The following is a 19,484-nucleotide window of genomic DNA, read 5'->3' as shown; positions in this document are numbered from 1 at the left end:
CTGTCAAAATCTTTTTCCAAATCAATAAAAATAACATGAATTTCTCTACCTCTCTCAATATACTTTTACTCGGTGGTTCTTAAGAGGCCAATAGTATCTCTCGTTCCTTTTTCTCTTCTAAATCCGAACTGTTCCTCCCCAATCCATCTTTTCTACTTGCCACAGAGCCTTCTATCCAATACTTAGGTTAGGTTAGGTTAGGTTAGGTTAGGTTAGTGTTTAACGTCCCGTCCACAATGAGGTCATTAGAGACGGAGTGCAAGATCGGGTTAGGGAAGGATTGGGAAGGAAATCAGCCGTGCCCTTTCAAAGGAACCATCCCGGCATTTGCCTGAAACGATTTAGGGAAATCACGGAAAACCTAAATCAGGATGGCTGGAGACGGGATTGAACCGTCGTCCTCCCGAATGCGAGTCCAGTGTGTTCTATCCAGTACTCAGCAATACTTTAGCTGCATGAGAAATCAGGCTGGTAGTGACATGCTCTTCACATTTTGTGGTATTTCTATTTTTCTCCATTTGTATCACTACTATTGTAAGAAAGTTATCAGGCCATTCCGCTTTGTCTTATATCTTACTACAGAAGCAAACTCTATCCTTCCTTCCCATTTAATAAAGTTTTCAACACTTCTGCTGGCAAGTTATTGGTTCCACGTGCCCTCTGATTCTTCATCTCCTTCAGCGCCTTTTCTATTTCTGCTTCCAAGATGCTATGGCCCTTCCCATCTTCAGGCACATATTCCTCCTCTTCAACCTTATTTTACTTGGCATTTCATCCATCTTATACTGACGTTCTATATATTCTAGACATCTACACAAAACCTCCTGTGGTTCTTCAGCTAAAGTAACGTTCACTCTTTCTACTTCCATGTTCATCTTCCTTTTATTTTCTATGCTTCCTCACATTCCTCTTTTGTCCATCTTTCTCTTGCTTCTTCAGTTTTTCTTCTTAATACATTATTCAGTTTCTTATGCCTGTTTCTGCCTTCTTCATTTCCCAGACTTTTCTACTTTGCCTATTATTCCAAGTTTTTCAACATGTTCTCCATTGTACATTCCTTCCCAATATTTTTGGACATCTTAATTCCTAGTACTTCTTTGGCAGACACCCTGAGTCCTTCCCTCATTTTTATCCATTAGTCATTTAGGCATTCATTTTTCCATAATCCTATCTTCCAACTCTGAAGCATTGCCTATCTCCTTGAGTACCTCCAAGTTTAATACTTCCTTTGCTTTACCTCTCCACACTTTCTTTAACTTCACTTGTATTGCAAGGCTGTGGTCGAAATTTATGTCTGATTTCCTACTTCTAATCAAAATTTTCCTACTACATTTTCATCTTTTCCTTTGCCCACCACTGCATTAGTGCTCCATAATTACAGTGCAGGCATTTCTATTTTATTTCTTGACAGTTTCTTGAATCTTCTCATAATATTCTTCCACCTTCTCAACTGCTGACTGGCTCACGTGTATTCTTGTATTAACACCACATCTTTTGAAGTACCCTGCAGTCATATCATCATCAATCTTCCGTCAACATATATTTCACCTTCACTATATTATTTTTCAGTTTCTTTCTTACAGTATTTCAACTCCATTTTCCTCATTCTTGATTTCCGCTGAATACAAAATCTTATACTCTCCACTTTCTACCTGCCAGTTCTCTGCCCATCTCACTTCACACATTCCAATCTGTTCCTTTTCATCTCTTGCTTTCACTTTCTAGTTTTCCTGCTTGTAGTAGTGTGTGGACATTCCATGTTCCAATCCTTATATTTCCTTCCTTCATTCTCTCTTTCTTCCTTTCATATATGTTTTCTATAAATGCGTTCCCCTTCAGAGACACGAGTGAGGAGAAGTTTTAACTCTGGACTCTTTCATATGGAGAGCCATCCCATATATTGTTTGCGAAATTAATGTGGTATACCCTGTTACTGTCCATGTAGGCAGCATGTTGCCTGCCCTAAAATCAGGCTCTCATTGTAAGTCAGATGCTGTCTGCATCTGCCCCACGTGGGTATAGTCACTACTTGTACTCACTACGCACCCAGAGAGAAAAGGCGCCTCTTCCACCAGCTTCACTGCTCTGAAAGAAACTTTCTCCACTATCGCCACAGTTAATGTCTTCAACCTTCCCTGGCAAGAGGCCCTTGCATGGTGCAATCAACCAGAGCCAGCTGAACCAAGATTTTTAAATAGGTGTTACTCCTCCAACCACTCCTTTTGCATTACTTGCAAAATGGGGATTTGAGCTTGCCACCAGCTTAGCAGTCACATTGAGTTTTCCCAATGTAGGGAGACTGCATTCCGATATTTATTAAATTCACACAACACAAACAGGTTGGGAAGTGTTTGTCTTCTGATAGCACAACTCCCAGTCCAGCCAATAAAAAACATGCACATAAATACAATACTCTTTATGATACTGCAGCGCCTATGTTATTCCAAATATGATGCAAAGTTCCTTTGGACATGCGTGCAACCATATCGTATTTATCTGCCAACACTGGGCAAGCAACTTTCAACTAAAATGTCTCACATGTATGGGAATATACATAATGGATGTACGAGTACAGGTTGTTGACACATAGTTGATGAGATGTGAAAGTTTGGATCTGCGCATGACTCATGCACAGATAGCCAAAAGGTAAGGCAATCGCTTGTGATAAGCGGGAAATCAGGGTTTGAGTCATGGTCTGGTACAAATTTTCATTGTCATTATTCCATTCTAGTGCTGATGGTTGTCCCCATATATATTTGAAAAGACATTTAATGCATACCCTTTACCTTCCTGAAAAGGTTCCTTCTTCAAGATACAAGAGAGAAATTAGTTGGCAACAGCCAGGAGCAAGGAAGTTATTCAGAAACTGTAAACTGTAGCTCATGAGGTATAATGAAGACAGAAAACACAGCAAGTTCATCAGCCACTCCATGAGGAGGGGGGAGGGGGAAGAAATAGACACAATACATTAACATATGGATTTATCGAGGAAAGAGGGAATTAATAAAATAACAAAAGGAAAGTATCCAGGACTTAGGAAGGACATCCCATTTTGATAGAAAATTAGATTATGAAACGTCATTACCAGCAGAATTTTAAACCTAGAAAAGTTACAGGGGATTGAACAATGGAAAATACAAGATGGAATGTAACAATATTGTGAAAAGGACAGTTGCTACTCACCAGACAGAGGGCAAGCTGAGTCTCAAATAGACGCAACAAAAACTGTCAGAAATTGAGCTTTCAGCTAACAATGCCTATGTTAAAAATACCCCCCCCCCCCAACCCACCCACCCCCCCCCCCCACACACACACACACACACGCACGCAACTCTCACATGCATATGACCACAGTATCTGGCATCTAAAGCCAGACTGTGAGCAGCAGTGCATAATGGGAGAGGCAACCAGGTGGTGGGAATAAGGAGGAGGTTGGGGCAGGGACGGCGATAGATAGCAGGGTAGGAGTGGGTGACAGTAATGTGCTGCTTGTGGGAGCACACAGAGATGAGGTAGAGAGGGTGTAGGGCAGCTAGTTGCAGTCTGGCAGTTACATGGAGGGCGGGGAGGAGGGGAGGGGGAGTGGAAAAGGAGAGAAGTAAAAAGACTGGGTGGGTTGGTGGAATAGAGGGCTGTGTAGTGTGGAAGGGGAACAGGGAAGGGGCTAGATGAGTATGGGCCTATCTCATCAAAGGACTAACTGACAGATTCCAGATAAGGGAAGGATGAAGTGGAATTAAAGAGTAGATGCAAAAGAAAAGCAGCTGCAGAGAAGAAGAGGAGAAGACAATTGAAATAAAAGACAACAAGACAATTACAAGTATATTGGAAATGGAAATTGAGAATCAATTAAACAAAGTGGAGAAGGAGAGAGAAAGGGGGAGGAGGATGACATAATAGAGTAGAAAAAATATGGACAACTACAGGAGTACTGAATAAGATGAAGTCAGCAGAAACATTAGATGCTACAGAAAACATTCCCTCACATTAGATACTGTTTAAGTGGGGCATGCACCAACATTATGGTTTTAAAGACATACTCTGAGACATAGTACTGTGTGCTACAAATACAGGCTTTATCCATGTCCACTCAACTTTATCATATTCAACAGGAAAATTGAGAGTTGAACATCTCACTGATGTCAGTTCATTAACAGACAAAAAGCTCAGACTGGATAAAGATGGTGATGGAAAATTGGTTGTGGTCATGCCTAAGGCATCTCTGCATTCACTGAAACGATTTAAGATGTCACAGTGAGCACAAACTAAGGCGGCCAGACAGGGATTTGAATCTTGCTCCTACTGAGTATAACTTCAGTACCTTAGCAGATCTGCTTCACATAGTATCACTGACAAAATGCATCTTACTAGTGATGGAGTTGGAGTAGACACGGGTGTGATAGAGCACAGGGCTACTTCCACAGCAGGAATGGTTGGAAGGATATGAATGGATGAAATGGATCTACAACTGAATGTTATTATGGGCAGAGAAGAGAGTGTATTGAAGAGTGTACCTTCATTTTCTTCCAACAAATTACTTAAAATAAAATTTAAAAAAGAACTGTCCCTGTATAGAAGATGGCAGACAAGCCAGTATTCTATTACAATACGTTCTTTTGTTATTTATGAGATGAATTAGTAATCGTGGCTTTTTCAAGAATAGTATTGTATAACTGTGCCTGCCAATCAATCACGTTAGTTAATCACAACAAAGGAAGACAATGAAGAAGCTTGACTGAGTTTTTCATTGGGAAGTCAGAAGATGTGTTCACAGTGAGTACCACAGCCAAAGGGGAGGAAAACATCATGTGAAAAGAATGTAGACTGTAAAAATGTACATAAACCACACCGCTGATTTTCACATATCCTCTGTTGTTAATAATGGCACAATTATTGACAAGTATAAATGAATTAAGGTGAGGATGAAATAGATGATAACTTGTTTTGATGTGGATGACGGTTGAACAAACAGATATCAGCAGAGGACAGGCCACTTTGGTGTGCAGAAAGGTGTCATCAACAATGACTACCAAGGAGGCATTTGTGTGGGAGCAGCAGACATCAGCCAGTACATGAAATAGTGTGTTTCATTTACAATAAAAGTTTCCAGGCACTTAATAATTAAGTGTGACTAAGAAACAAGCAATTATAGAGTGGTTAGGATAGTTAATTTCTTATATTTTTGGAAGATGGTACAAGATGAGAATATGCAGTAAAACATGAGAATATGCAGACTACTGATTTGGGTAAAAGGTCTTGGATGAAATATTCCGAATGTAGTGGTTTTTAAAGTGGAACATGCACTACAGAACTTGGTGTGGAGGAGTTAGTGTCCAAAGTTATTTTGTGAAAAATATACTCTAAGACATAATATTGGTAGTTATCCTCAGTAGTTGTCATAGTAGTCAATATTTATCAGCATTATAGCATATGACTGAGAAGCCATACAAACAGCTTCATTTTGTGTTTTCTACAGTTGATTCATTTTTCGTGACTGAATGAACAGAATTGCTAGTCCAGTGTACCTATGGGATAACTTAAAAGCTAACACTGTGGTAAGAGACATAAGACTGATTTAAATGGCACAGCTATTTAGGAAGTAAAATTAATTTCATTCTTATGGAAATACAAACAGAAATAACAGAATTTTTACTACATCACTCTTTAAACTGGAGGTACATAATTTTTTCTGCCGTAGTTGCAGTGGATCTTCCCTCAAAGGAGGACGAGAAGGTTTGGCGCTTTCTAGAGCACCTTGGGAAGGTAGTGTTCAGGGCTGGAAAGAAAGCCAATGTGCATATGTATGTCTGCTTGGGGAAGCAGTTGCAAGTTGTGGTTCAGGTCGGCACAAATGATGCCTGTCACTTGGGTTCTGAGGCCAGCCTCAGTTCATACAGGCAGCTTGTGGAGTTGGTGAAGGCTGCTGGCCTCATGTGCAGGATGCAAGCAGAGCTTGCAATCTGCAGCATTGTTCCCAATGTCAATCGCAGTCCTTTGCTTTGGAGCCATGTGGAGGGTCTCAACCAAATGCTTCTCCAACTCAACAACAGTCTCGGCTGCAGATTTCTGGACCTGCGTTATCAAGTGGGTAATTGTAGGACTCCCCTTCATAGGTCAACGGTACATTACACAAAGAGAGCAACTACTTGGGTAGCAGAGTACTTGTGGAGTGCACATGGGGGGTTTTCAGGCAACTGAGGTTCTCTGATGAACACTCACCAGACATACTGCAGATAGCAAAATCAGCCCATGTTCAGAGAAAAGACACTTTGACTGACAAAATTTTACCAGTAAATTGTCAAAGTATTCATAACACAGTTCCCGAATTTACTGCCCTCCACAAAACTTCTCATGATCAAACTATTCTCTGGATCGAGAGCTGGTTGAAACCCAAAGCTCTGAGATATAGAGCGATTCATGAAACATATATCAAAAAGGCAGATCAGGTGTCATAGGAGTGTGTGCGTTCATTGTGAAGACAAAAATGTTGTCTCTCTTGAGGCTGAATTTGAGTGTGATAGTTAAGTTTTCTGGAGGCGTACAACACATTTAGATGAAATAAAGTTAATTGTTGGATCTATTTACCGGCCACCCAATTCCATTGTGACGATTTTAGAGTCACTGACAGAAAGATTACAGTCAGTAGTGCAGAAATACCAAGAACTTGTAATATTAGTTGCAGGTGACTTTAACCTACTAAGTATAGACTGGGGCATATATGGAAAACACGTCTTCTGAAAATTGCCTTGAGCTGCTAGTTCAACAAACAGCCCACACACATTGGAAATATTTTAGGCCTTGTAGAAAGAAACAGGCTTGACCTAATCAAAGGTGTCAGTTCAAGATGGGACTAGTGACCATGATGTTATTAACATAGTGACTTTAGCTATTAAAGTTAATAAATCAACTAAGAAGGTTAGAAGAATGTTTCTGCTACAATGAGCAGATAGGCAGTTGCTAACATCTGACTTAGATAATGAATGACTTAGATAATGAATTAACATCATTTAGTTCCAGTATAAGGGACATGGAGGAATTATGGGCAAACTTTAAACAACGGGATCTTTGCCTTTTGTGGACAAGTGCTCTACCATGTGAGCTACCCAAGTATGCCTCACAACCTGTCCTCACAGCTTCAATTCTGCCAGTACCTCGTCTCCTACATTCCAAACTTCACAGAAGCTCTTCTGTGAACCTTGCAGAACTAGCACGGAGACATGGCTTAGCCACAGCCTGCGGGATGTTTCCAGGATGAGATTTTCACTCTGCAGCAGTGTGTGTGTGCTGATATGAAACCTCTTGGCAGATTAAAACTTTATGCCCGGCTGAGACACTCGAGGCTCAGTCCAGCACATAGTTTTAATTTGACAGGAAGTTTCATATTGGTGCTCACTCCACTGCAGAGTGAAAATCTCATTCTGGAAACTTTAAACAGATTGTAAACCTTACTCGAAGTTTGTGGTGAGTAAGTGGATTACAGACAGAAAAGACCCACCATAGTTTAACAACAAAATTTGAAAAATGCAGAGGAAGCAAAGCTGTTGCACTCTTGGTTCAAAAGAGAACACAGAAATGAAAACAGACAAAATTTAACAGAAATTGATGCATCTCTAAAAAGACTGATGTGCAAAGCTTGTAACTACCACCATCATACCTTGGCAATAGGTCTTGATGAGAACCTGAGAAAATTCTAGTCATACATAATATCACTAAGTGGGTCTAAGGTTTCTATCCAGTCACTTTTTGATCAGTATAATGTGGAAGTAGAAGACACCAAAAGGAAAGCTGAAATTTCAATTTCAGGATTTAAGTAATCTTTCACACAGGAGAATAGTACAAACATACCATTGTTTGATCATCAAACAGAGTCCTGTATGGAGGACACAGTAATAAGCATCCCAGGTGTAGAGAAACAACTGAAAGAGTTGAAAGGAAATAAGTTGCCAGGTCCTGATGGAAACCCAATTCAGTTTTACATAGAGTAATCTATGGCATTAGCCCCTTACTTAGCTTGCACTTATCACAAATCTCTCACTCTCTCACACAGTGCAAACTCCAAAGTGACTGGAAAAAGAAGTGCAGGTATAAAAGAGAGGGAAAAAAGAAAGGGAAAAAAAACGCAAAATTTCAGAGCAATATCCTTAACATCAGTTTGCTGCAGAATCCTTGAATATATTCTCAGTTCAAAAATAATAAATTTCCTTGAGGCCTTGAGGGGAAAAGCTTCTGTCCACAATTCAGCACAGTTTTAGAAAGCATCGCTCATACAAAACTCAGTTTGCCTTTTTCTCACATGAGATCCTGTAAATCATAATGAAGGGCAACACGTGGATTCCATACTTCTAGATTTCCCTAAAGCATTTGGCACAGCACCACAATGCCGACAGTTAATGAGGTGCATGCATGCAGATTACATTCCCAGATATGTGAATGGCTCAAAGACCTCTTAAGTAAAACAATCCAGTATGTTGTCCTCGATGGCAAGTGTTCATCAGAGACAAGAGTATTGTCAGGGGTGCCTCAGAGAAGTGTGATGGTACTGTTATTTTCTATATACAAAAATGATCTGACCAACAGAGTAGGCAGCAATCTGTGGCTGTGTGCTGATGATGCTGTGCTGTATGGATGATGTCATGTTGATTGTCTGCAAGTGGATACAAGATGGCATAGAAAAAATTTCTAGTTGATATGACGAATGGCAGCTAGTGCCAAATGTAGAAAATGCAAGTTAATTCAGATGAGAAGGAAAAACAAAAGTATAATATTCTAATACAGCATCAGTAATGTGCAGCTGGACACAGTCATGTCAAAAAATATCTAGGCAAACACCGCAAAGAAACATGAAATGGAATAAGCATGTGAAGATTGTAGTAGGGAAGGTGAATGATCAACTTCAGTTTATTGGGAGAATTTTAGGACAGCGTGGTTCCTCTATAATGGAGACAGCGTGAAGGACACTAGAGCGACCCATTGTTGAGTACTGTTCGAGTGTTTGGGATCACAAGGTTGGATTATAGGAAGACATCTAAGCAATTAAGAGGCGGACTGTTGGATATGTTATGGGTAGATTTGAACAACACGTAAGTATTATGAAGATGCTTCAGGAACTCAAATCAAAATCACCGGAGGGAAGACGACATTCTTTTTGAAGAGCACTATTGAGAAAATTTAGAGAACTGGCATTTGAGGCTGACTGCAGAATTATCCTATTGCCACCCAAGTACATTTCATGCAACAACCATGAAGATAAGATTATACAGATTGGGACACATATGGAGGCATACAGACAGACATTTTCCCCTCTCTCTATTTGCAAGTGGAACAGGAAAGGAAATGACAAGTAGTGGTACAGGATATCCACTGCTATGCATCACTGAGTGACTTGCAGAGTATGTATATAAATGTATAAGTAGAAATTGAACCAGTCATATTCAAGATGATAAACTCTGAATTCCAGTTCCACAATAAATTTCTTGCTTGGGTCTCAACATTGTTCAACATAATTTTGAAGATTTTATCATCATCAAACCAATACATGCTGTTCAGATAGGAGAAATTGAACAGTTTCAGCTGCTATACTCACCATAGTAAAGCATATGTGCAATTTTGTACAGAAACAAAGAAAATATGGACTTTTTAATAACTTTTTTCTTACTTTTAATGTATGGATAGATTTTCCATGTTTAAAAGCACAGTGGCCATGATATTTCTAGAAGATAATTGAAACAAAACTCTCTTTTCTTCATTGGTGAGTGTGTTTAACTGAACTTTTTAGTTGGATTTCCACTACACAAAAACTTGAGGAAGACGGTATACTTTTTATGATTTGCAACACTTAAAAAGAATTTTTTATACATAAGAATATGTGCTGTCTGAAGACGTGATTAAGGCGTATGAGAAAATAATGAGTGCAAAGTAAAAATTTCTGATGTACTTCTAGAGCACATATTAATTTGTGAACTATGTTACATAACTACTTTTGTTTCACAAGTGACTTTTCATACGCTTACGCTTTTTTTTTAAAGAGGTTCCTTGAGAAAAATTTATTTTTTTACATATTCTGACTAATCAAAATTATGAACTTTTATTGACATTAGATACCTGCCTTAAAAGTTAACATTACACCTATTCTAAACTTACATCATTTATTGATTTTCTAAGACTTGATAATACAAGAAGGAATAAAATAAACAAAAAGAAATTGTTTGGATTAATTTTTATCTTAACTGTCTTTTTTATTTAACCCGTCATCTGTGGTACCATTATTTTTGATCATCATCCTAACAGGACAGCTGTGAAACTTGTATCTTTACTGTCACAAATATTTGGCTGTTTCTTCCAAATATGTTGTGAGTTCTTTTTTTCCAAACACATACCATGTTTCGCTTCTATATTAACATGAAAGTGTTACAATGTCTTTTGCTACAAAAACATGTCATCTGCCCACTGCTCTCTCGCTGGCTGTGTAGAACCACAGCTAACACATCCTCTATCATCCCCTTCATACCTCAAGGCAAGCACCAACACTGCTTCAGGAAACGCGTAAGCACACCACTGGCCCCAGTCTAGATTTTTAGTATCTCCTTCAGACATGTAAGCCATTGTTGAGTATTTGTCCCGTTTTAAAGTCATTTCAATTCCAAAGTATAAATGGATTTAGCCAAACTGGAGTTTAAAAATTGTTATAAAAGGTCAAAGCACACAGAATAGATTCCCAGACGAAATTTGCTGCCCGCCCCCCTCATGATAGACCTCAGCCAAGTTGGTGTCACTGTTCCCCTTCCCCCTGCAGGCTTTCTGTAGTGTTGTGCTTGAGCAACAGTGAAACACAAGACGGCTATGTCTTCTACGGTGCAGGTCATATGTAACAATGGTAACTAATACATAAATACAAGAGCGTAATCACGATTCAGTCCAATTCTTTAACTTTCACACATTCTGCGATCTAGTGACATCTGTTGGTACTATCTCCACAATGAGTCTTTCAACTGTATTTTATTCTTGTGATAACAACTGCTGTCAGTATAATGTGATTTGTTTCATTTGTTAGACATTTAATTCTAGATTAATTTTCTTTCTCATTACATCTGAACGCCACCACTTTGTTCTAAGGCTGATTAAAAGGTGATAATGTTTATCCCCAGTATTCTAATACATGAACGGCAACTGAATTTGTCATTTGCAACCCACTTCATAAGTCGTTCGTTTCTCATAACCAAATAAAATATTTACTAGAGTTCAGAATCAGTTTTCTTTAAGGACAAATTTTTGCCTTTAAACATTACCTTCACTAATAAATCAAAACTAAACTCCAACTGAAGAGCCCATGAAGGCCCAAAAGTACCAACCGTCCACCATGTCACCCTCACCCCATAGGCATCACTGGATGCGCATATGGATGAATATGTGTTCAGCACACCGCTCTCCCGGCCATATGTCGGTTCATTACCCCGGAGCCACTATTTCTCAATTTCCCCTCACAAGGGCTGAGTGCACCCAACTTGCCAACAGTGCTCAGCAGACCAGATGGTCACCCATCCCAGTGCTAGCCCATCCCAACAGTGCTTAACTTCAATCATCTAATGGGAACCAGTGTTACCACTGTGGCAAGGCCATTGGCTACCTTCACTTATAAAGCAGCATAAATGTATGTGAACAGTTATCCATACATGTAAGAGATTTTTTTATTGCAAACCTGTTCAAATACAACAAAAGTTTGTAAGTTGATAGTGTTTAATGCTAATTCCTCTTGTGTTTCACAAAATTGTTAATTTTTTACATAGAGTATTGGATTGCTATAGTGGCTATTTCACAGTTTCTCGTGAATCCATTCTCTAGTGCCATGAGCCAAAGGTCACATGACCGTTAGAGCAAGATCAATACTACCAAACACTTCGGCATATTGGGAAATATCGAGTGTATTCGAATGAAAGTGCTGTATGCTAAGCCTTAACCTTCAGAATTCTTTAAAATAAATTTGTAAAAAACCTCGACAGCCAAAGCTTCAACTGTAAATGTAAGATGACCCCTATATTAATCTATCAAACACTGTAAAAACATTGACGCTAGCAGCACTGGTTTAATCTATGAATATAAGATGACCTTGTATCGCTCGAACGATGAATCTGGGAAAAAACCTTGTCTTATAGTCAGATAAATATGGTATTACATATTCCTAATACTTCTTAAAATAACATTTTGGGGATCTACATATTAAAAAAGTATTATAGTATTTTGGAATAACAAAGGATTTGCTTTAAGATACTGTTAATAAATCTTAAAACTTTGTTTTAAATTATGTAATTTACTCTTAAAAGTTTGCTTTCTGAACAGCCTATACACAATCAGATAACTAAGAAACTTGTAACAAATACAAACCTTGTTAAAATAATCTACTTCAACAGAATGCCAGTTACCATCAGTGACACCGCCTGGAATAGATACTAATGCACTGGAGACATTTGATCCTAAAGAAAACGAGAACCGAACTGAGCCATTCACTATCTCCAGTGCAATAAAATCATGTTTCTCATTATATCGTCCATTATATAGTAACAGGCCTGATTCTGCTTGAGTAGCAAACCTGTAAAGTTTAAAACAATATCAAGAGTTTGTAAACATATTCTTAATGTAACAGCTCAGAGAGACTTTAATTATAAGCTATCCTACATGCATTTCAACAAGGAGACACATTTGCTGTTCTTCCTCCCCTCCCCCTTTTCTCTCTCTCCAAAAGTTCCCTAGTGTCACCCATCAGCTTACCACTGGCTGACAGTTGTGAGCATACTGTAGTATAACTGCCTATCCCGCATGCCTATATTGATACTCGCCTCTATGGTGAGCGCAGAGCACGATCATTGAAGAGTTGTGGCTTAGTTTTGATGGTGCATGCATCACACAATGTCAATGCCACAATTGCTAAATGCAATTTGCAGTAATCGTGTTGAAGTAATGTAATTAAAATTTTTGCTAGAGAAGTTGTGTATTTGATATCAGTGTTGATAGTTAAGTATTGGTGATTTATCTGAGAGTGGTAATTCTGAAACTGTGCGCTATGTCATGAGAACAAAGTTCAAATGGCTCTGAGCACTATGGGACTTAACATCTGTGGTCATCAGTCCCCTAGAACTTAGAACTACTTCAACCTAACTAACCTAAGGACATCACACACATCCATGCCCGAGGCAGGATTCGAACGTGCGACCGTAGCAGTCGCGCGGTTCCGGACTGAGTGCCTAGAACCGATAGACCACCGCGGTCGGCTCATGAGAACAACAATAAACCGCAATGTCACAGTTACAGGACAAGTAACACATACTGAACAATTATCTGTGAGAACATTAAAAGTAAGAGAGACATTTATCCATCTCACTATTAACCAGAACAATGCAAACCACAAAATAATAGCACATGCCAGAGAATTTAATTCCCAGAAAGGTAAAGCTATCAATGGGGTAATTTAATTTCAAGAAAACATTCTGTAGGACAAAAGATCAAAATATGTTTACACAAACGTGTATTTAAAAAGAGCTAGTGTACAACGAAACAAGAATGCAAGTAAAATGCTGAGTAAGAAGAAAAATTACCATCTGCACATAAAGACAAACATAAGTATAATTAGGTCACCATGAGACATGTATAGCTTCATTACACAAAATGAATAAGATGAAAGGAAGTCTACAGCTCAATGTTCCATCTACGACCTGGCCATCAGAGGCATCACAAGTTAAGACTGGTCAAGTAAGAGGAAAGAGACTGGCCACATACTTTTGGAAGGGGAAAAAAAACCATTCCTAAGCTTTGCCCTGTTTCAAGTCTGGCATATTAGCCATTGCGCAAACTTACTCAAAAAGATTTAACACTATTTTAATAAATGGAAGTAAAAGTACAATATGCACCAACAATTTGAATAGCAGAGTGTTCTTAACAGAAAAGCATAGAATGAAATAACCAATGTAGTCAGCATAAACATATTCTTTCCTTAAGAAAGTAATCTCAGTGCCCAAAATAATACTGCCTCAGCTTAATCATGCAGAAAGTTCTACAATTTCAGATTTTGCCCAGTATCATTATACAAGCGACGTCCAACACAATTTTTCTTGGCCAATTTCTGTTGAAAAAATGTGTTATTTCTTGTGAGACCTTCTGGAATATTCCCCACTTCAGCCCCCATAGTACCATGAAATTTTGATAGATGGCAGTGATATATGTAGGCTTCAAAATAGCGCCTGTAACAGAGGTGTGTTCCAAGCAGGAAGCGGTCATCGAGTTCCTTCTGGCAGGAAACCATAGTATTACAGATATTCAGAGGCACTTTCAGAATGTCTATGGAAACCTGTCAGTGAAGAAAAGCACTGTGAATCATTGGGCTAGGTATCTGTCATCATTGCAAACCTGTCCAATCTCCTCTGTGTCAGATGGCTGCATATAGCTATGACTCCTGCAATGTTGGAACATGCGGGCACATTCTTTCGAGGTCCAATCAAACACCTCATTACACAACTGGACATCTCCGTTGGTGGCGGTGGTGTGTTGGGGCTTGTGGGCGCTCAACATCGAGGTCATCAGCGCCCTGACACACATTAAAAGGAACGAATGTGGACAGACCTAATAAAACTGAAGCACACACGCAAAGAAAGCAGGAAAAGAAGGAAAATGCTACATAAGAAAGTAAAACCTAAGGAAAGGGAAAACATAGCAACAAGAATGCCACAGGAAATTGTCATTGGCTGGTCACTTACATAAAATATGGGCGAGCTTGTCACACAGTGAGCAAATTAAAATCCTCTCCCTAAAATCTTTGTAAAAACATTTGACATGGCACAGAACTTTAAAACTTTAACCACATTCGTCCGAGTGTTGCCAAAAAGAGATGGCAGGTCCGCTGGCAAGTCAGCCGCGGCCCGCTGATCAGAAAATAAAACGCAATCCAATAAAATGTGGCGCACAGTGACCTGGACACTGCAAGCACCGCACATTGGAGGGTCCTCTCGCCGGAGCAGGAAGCCATGCGTCGTAGGGCTGTGGCCTATTCGAAGCCGAGTGAAGAGAACCTTGTCCCGTCGATGGGGCTGAAAGGAAGTACACCACACACGCATTGTGGGCTTGACTACATGGAGCTTATTGTCAGTCACTTCCAGCCACTCATCCTCCCACTGACGCACGACTCGTGAGCTCAACAGCGAGGTGAGTGCGTGCAAGGGGATAGCACACTGCAATACTTGTGGATCGAGACGCGCCTCCTTGGCTGCGAGATCTGCCCTTTCATTCCCAGCAATGCCGACATGCCCCGGAACCCAGCAGAAAGCTACAACCTTCCCCAGTCGCTGTAGTCAGAGGAGGGCATCCTGGATGGTCTGCATTATTTTGTCTGCCGGATACAAACGTTGCAATGAGTGAAGGGCACTGAGTGAATCGGAACAGACAAGAAATTTAGGATGGTTTGGGGGATGCAAGGGACCAGACTGCGACTGTCATCGGTCCCTTTTTCCAAATACTAAAAATACCCACAGAGAATAAAAAACGTTCAACAGAATAGGAGACAGATGACACAGAACACAAGAAACGTAGACAAGGACCAGACAAAACAAAATAAAAACACACAGAGTGTGAAGGTGGTTGGCCGACCACAGGAAAAAAAAAAGGGGAAGCCAACCACCGAGACACACATTAATAACTCAGTTTAAAATCGTAGGCCAAAGGCCCGAAACAACACAAAAAACATAACAAACACTCAAATTAAATTATAAAAACCCCCTGCCCGAATAAAACGTAAAACTAAGCATGCCATGGCAGAGTCATCACGTAAAAGGGCAGGGAGCGTATCAGGCAGCGCAAACGTCTGCCTGAGCACGTTTAAAAGTGGACAGTCCAACAAAATGTGAACCACCATCAAAGCAGACCCGCATCGACATAGAGGCGGGTCCTCACGACGCAGTAAATAGCCGTGCGTCAGCCGGGTGTGGCCAATACGGAGCCGACAAAGGACAACGGAGTCGCTGCGAGGAGCTCGCATGGAGGATTGCCACACAGTCGTTGTCTCCTTTATAACACGGAGTTTATTGGGTGTGGTTAGATCGCGCCACTCAGCGTCCCAAAGCGAGAAAATTTGTCGGCGGAGGACTGCTCGCAAATCAGTCTCTGGGAGGCCAATGTCCAGAGGTGGTTTACTGGTGGCCTCTTTCGCCAAGCGGTCAACATTTTCATTGCCGGGTATCCCAACATGGCCTGGGGTCCAAACAAAGACCACAGAGCGGCCGCAATGGGCAAGAGTATGCAGGGACTCCTGGATAGCCATCACCAGACGAGAACGAGGGAAACACTGGTCGAGAGCTCGTAAACTGCTCAGGGAATCGCTACAGATAACGAAGGACTAACCTGAGCAGGAACGGATATACTCTAGGGTACGAAAGATGGCGACCAGTTCAGCAGTGTAAACGCTGCAGCCAGCCAGCAATGAACGTTGTTCGGAATGATCCCCTAGAGTTACAGCATAACCGACATGACCAGCAACCTTCGAGCCGTCAGTGTAAACACTGCCAGAGCCCTGATATGTTGCGAGGATGGAAAGAAAGCGGCGGCAGAAAGCCTCCGGACGGACTGAGTCCTTCGGGCCCTGTGCCAATTCCAGCTGAAGGCGAGGGCGAGGCACACACCACGGGGGTGTACGCAGAGCTGCCCGGAAAGGAGGCGGAAGAGGTAAAGCCCCAAGCCTGGAGAGAAGCTCTCGGACACAGACCGCGATCGTACATCCAGCCCTGGGCCGACGTTCTGGAAGATGGACGTGCGACTGTGGGAACAGTAGACGATAGTTAGGATGCCCGGGCAAGCTGAAAACATGGGCGGCATAAGCGGCCAGCAAACGTTGGCGCTGGAACCACAGTGGAAGGACACCCGCCTCCACAAGTATGCTGTCCACTGGGCTGGTCCGGAAAGCACCAGTGGCAAGGCGTATCCCGCTGTGGAGGATTGGGTCCAGCACCCGCAACACAGATGGGGAAGCTGAGCCGTAAGCCAGGCTCCCATAATCCAGACGAGACTGGATTAACGCCTGGTAGAGCCGTAAGAGTGTAGATCGGTCAGCGCCCCAGCTGGTGTGGCTCAAGCATCTCAGAGCATTAAGATGCTGCCAACACTTCTGTTTAAGCTGCCGAATATGAGGCAGCCAAGCCAACCAGGCATCAAAAAAACCACACCCAAAAACCTATGTGACTCTACCACAGCAAGAACTTCGCTGTCAAGATAAAGCCGCGGCTCCGGGTGAACAGTGCGTCACCGGCAGAAATGCATAACGCAGGTCTTGGCTGCCGAAAATTGGAACCCATGAGCGACAGCCCAAGACTGCGCCTTACGGATAGCGCCCTGTAGCTGACGTTCAGCAGCTGCAATGCCAATAGAGCTATAGTAAAGGCAGAAGTCGTCAGCATACAGGGAAGCGGAAACAGAATTTCCCACCGCTGCAGCAAGCCCGTTTATTGCAATTAAAAACAGGCAGACGCTGTAGACAGATCCCTGTGGTATCCCGTTCTCCTGGACTCGGTAGGAACTATGGGAGGCCGCAACTTGCACGCGGAAGGTATGATACGACAGAAAATTTCGGATAAAGATCAGCAGAGGGCCCCAAAAACCTCATCCATGAAGCGTAGAAAGGATGTGATGACGCCATGTCCTATCGTACGCCTTCCGCATGTCGAAAAAGACAGCGAACAGGTGCTGACGGCGGGCAAAGGCAGTACGGATGACCGACTCCAGGCTCACCAGATTGTTGGCGGCGGAGCGGTCTTTACGGAACCCACCCTGAGACGGAGCCAGAAGGCCCCGAGACTCCAGTACCAAAGGCCCCAAGACTCCAGTACCCAATTCAACCGCCAGCTCACCATCTGTTCAAGCAACTTGCAAAGAACGTTGGTGACGCTAATTGGACGGTAGCTGTCCACCTCCAAAGGGTTCTTGCCTGGTTTCAGAATGGGGATAACAATACTTTCCCGCCATTGCGACAGAAACTCACCCTCGACCCAAATATGGTTGTAAAGGTCAAGGAGCCGTCGCTGGCAATCCACTGAAAGGTGTTTCAGCATCTGACAGTGGATGCTATCTGGCCCAGGAGTGGTATCAGGACAACCGGCTAGGGCACTGTGAAATTCCCACTCACTGAATGGAACATTGTAGGATTCAGGATGGTGGGTGCGAAAAGAAAGGCGCCAACGTTCCATCTGCTCTTTAATGGAGCAGAAGGCCAGTGGGTAATTGGAAGAAGCGGAACTCAGAGCAAAATGCTCTGCCAAGTTGTTGGCAATTTCGTTGGAGTCTGTACAAACTGCTCCATTCAGTGAGAGCGCAGGGACGCTGACAGGGGTCCGATAGCCGTAGAAGCGTCGGATCTTGGCCCAGACCTGCAATGGAGAGACATGGAAGCCGATGGTGGACACATACCGCTCCCAGCACTCCTGCTTGCATTGGCGGATAAGGCGGCGGGCCTGCGCACGCAGCCGTTTGAAGGTGATGAGGTGTTCAGTGGAGGGATGTCGCTTGTGACGCTGTAGCGCCCGCCGGTGATCTTTAATCACCTCAGCGATCTCAGGCGACCACCAAGGCACAGTCCTCCTCCGAGGGGACCCAGAAGAACGGGGAATGGAATACTCTGCGGCAGTAATGATGCCGGTGGTGACCGAGTGAACCACCGCATCCATGGCGTCATCAGAGAGAGGCTCAATAGCGGCAATGGAGGAGAACAAGTCCCAGTCAGCCTTATTCATAGCCCATCTGCTAGGGCGCCCAGAAGAGTGACGCTGTGGCAGTGACAGAAAGATCGGAAAGTGGTCACTACCACACAGGTCGTCATGCAGTCTCCATTGGACAGAAGGTAAGAGGCTAGGGCTGAAGATCGAAAGGTCGATGGCGGAGTACGTGCCATGCGTCACGCTGAAGTGAGTGACGGCACCATCATTTAAAATGGAAAGATCAAGCTGTGCCAATACATGCTCAATTGTGCCACCTCGACCTGTTGCCACTGACCCACCCCACAGAGGATTATGGGTGTTGAAGTCGCTCAGTAACAAGGAAGGTGACAGCAATTGGGCTATCAGCGCAGCCAGGACCTGCTGTGGGACATCACCAACCGGTGGAAGGTAAAGACTGCAGACGGTAACAGCCTGTGGCGTCCACACCCGAACAGCGACAGCCTCTAAAGGTGTTTGTAGAGGGACAGACTCGCTGTGCAGAGAGTGAGGGACATAGAGGCAGACGCCACCAGACACCCTTTCATAAGCTGCCCGGTTCTTATAATAACACGATAGCCACGGAGGGCGGGGTTTCGCATTGCTGGAAACCAAGTTTCCTGAAGAGCAATGCAGAAGAAAGGGTGAAGGCTGATAAGTTGTCAGAGCTCAGCTAGATGGTGGAAGAAACCGCTGCAGTTCCACTGGAGGATGATATTATCCATGGCGGAGAAAGGCGTGAAGGGACTGGGAAGGCAATTTACGCCG

The 19,484-nt window shown here is 42.4% G+C and overlaps 1 protein-coding gene across 1 annotated transcript in view; it reads right to left on the bottom strand.

The window, feature by feature from the left end:
- LOC126247999 (protocadherin-like wing polarity protein stan) overlaps positions 1 to 19,484 on the bottom strand; it is a 368,259-nt gene that overhangs the window by 210,830 nt on the left and 137,945 nt on the right. Inside the window, exon 15 of the mRNA XM_049948622.1 lies at positions 12,379 to 12,583. Coding sequence (XP_049804579.1) covers positions 12,379 to 12,583 — 205 coding nt within the window. The remainder of the gene's footprint in view (positions 1 to 12,378; positions 12,584 to 19,484) is intronic.

Source organism: Schistocerca nitens, chromosome 1 (genome assembly GCF_023898315.1).
Source record: "Schistocerca nitens isolate TAMUIC-IGC-003100 chromosome 1, iqSchNite1.1, whole genome shotgun sequence".
NCBI lineage: Eukaryota > Metazoa > Arthropoda > Insecta > Orthoptera > Acrididae > Schistocerca > Schistocerca nitens.
Note: the sequence above shows the minus strand (reverse complement) of the source record. Positions and strands in the feature narration are given on the sequence as shown.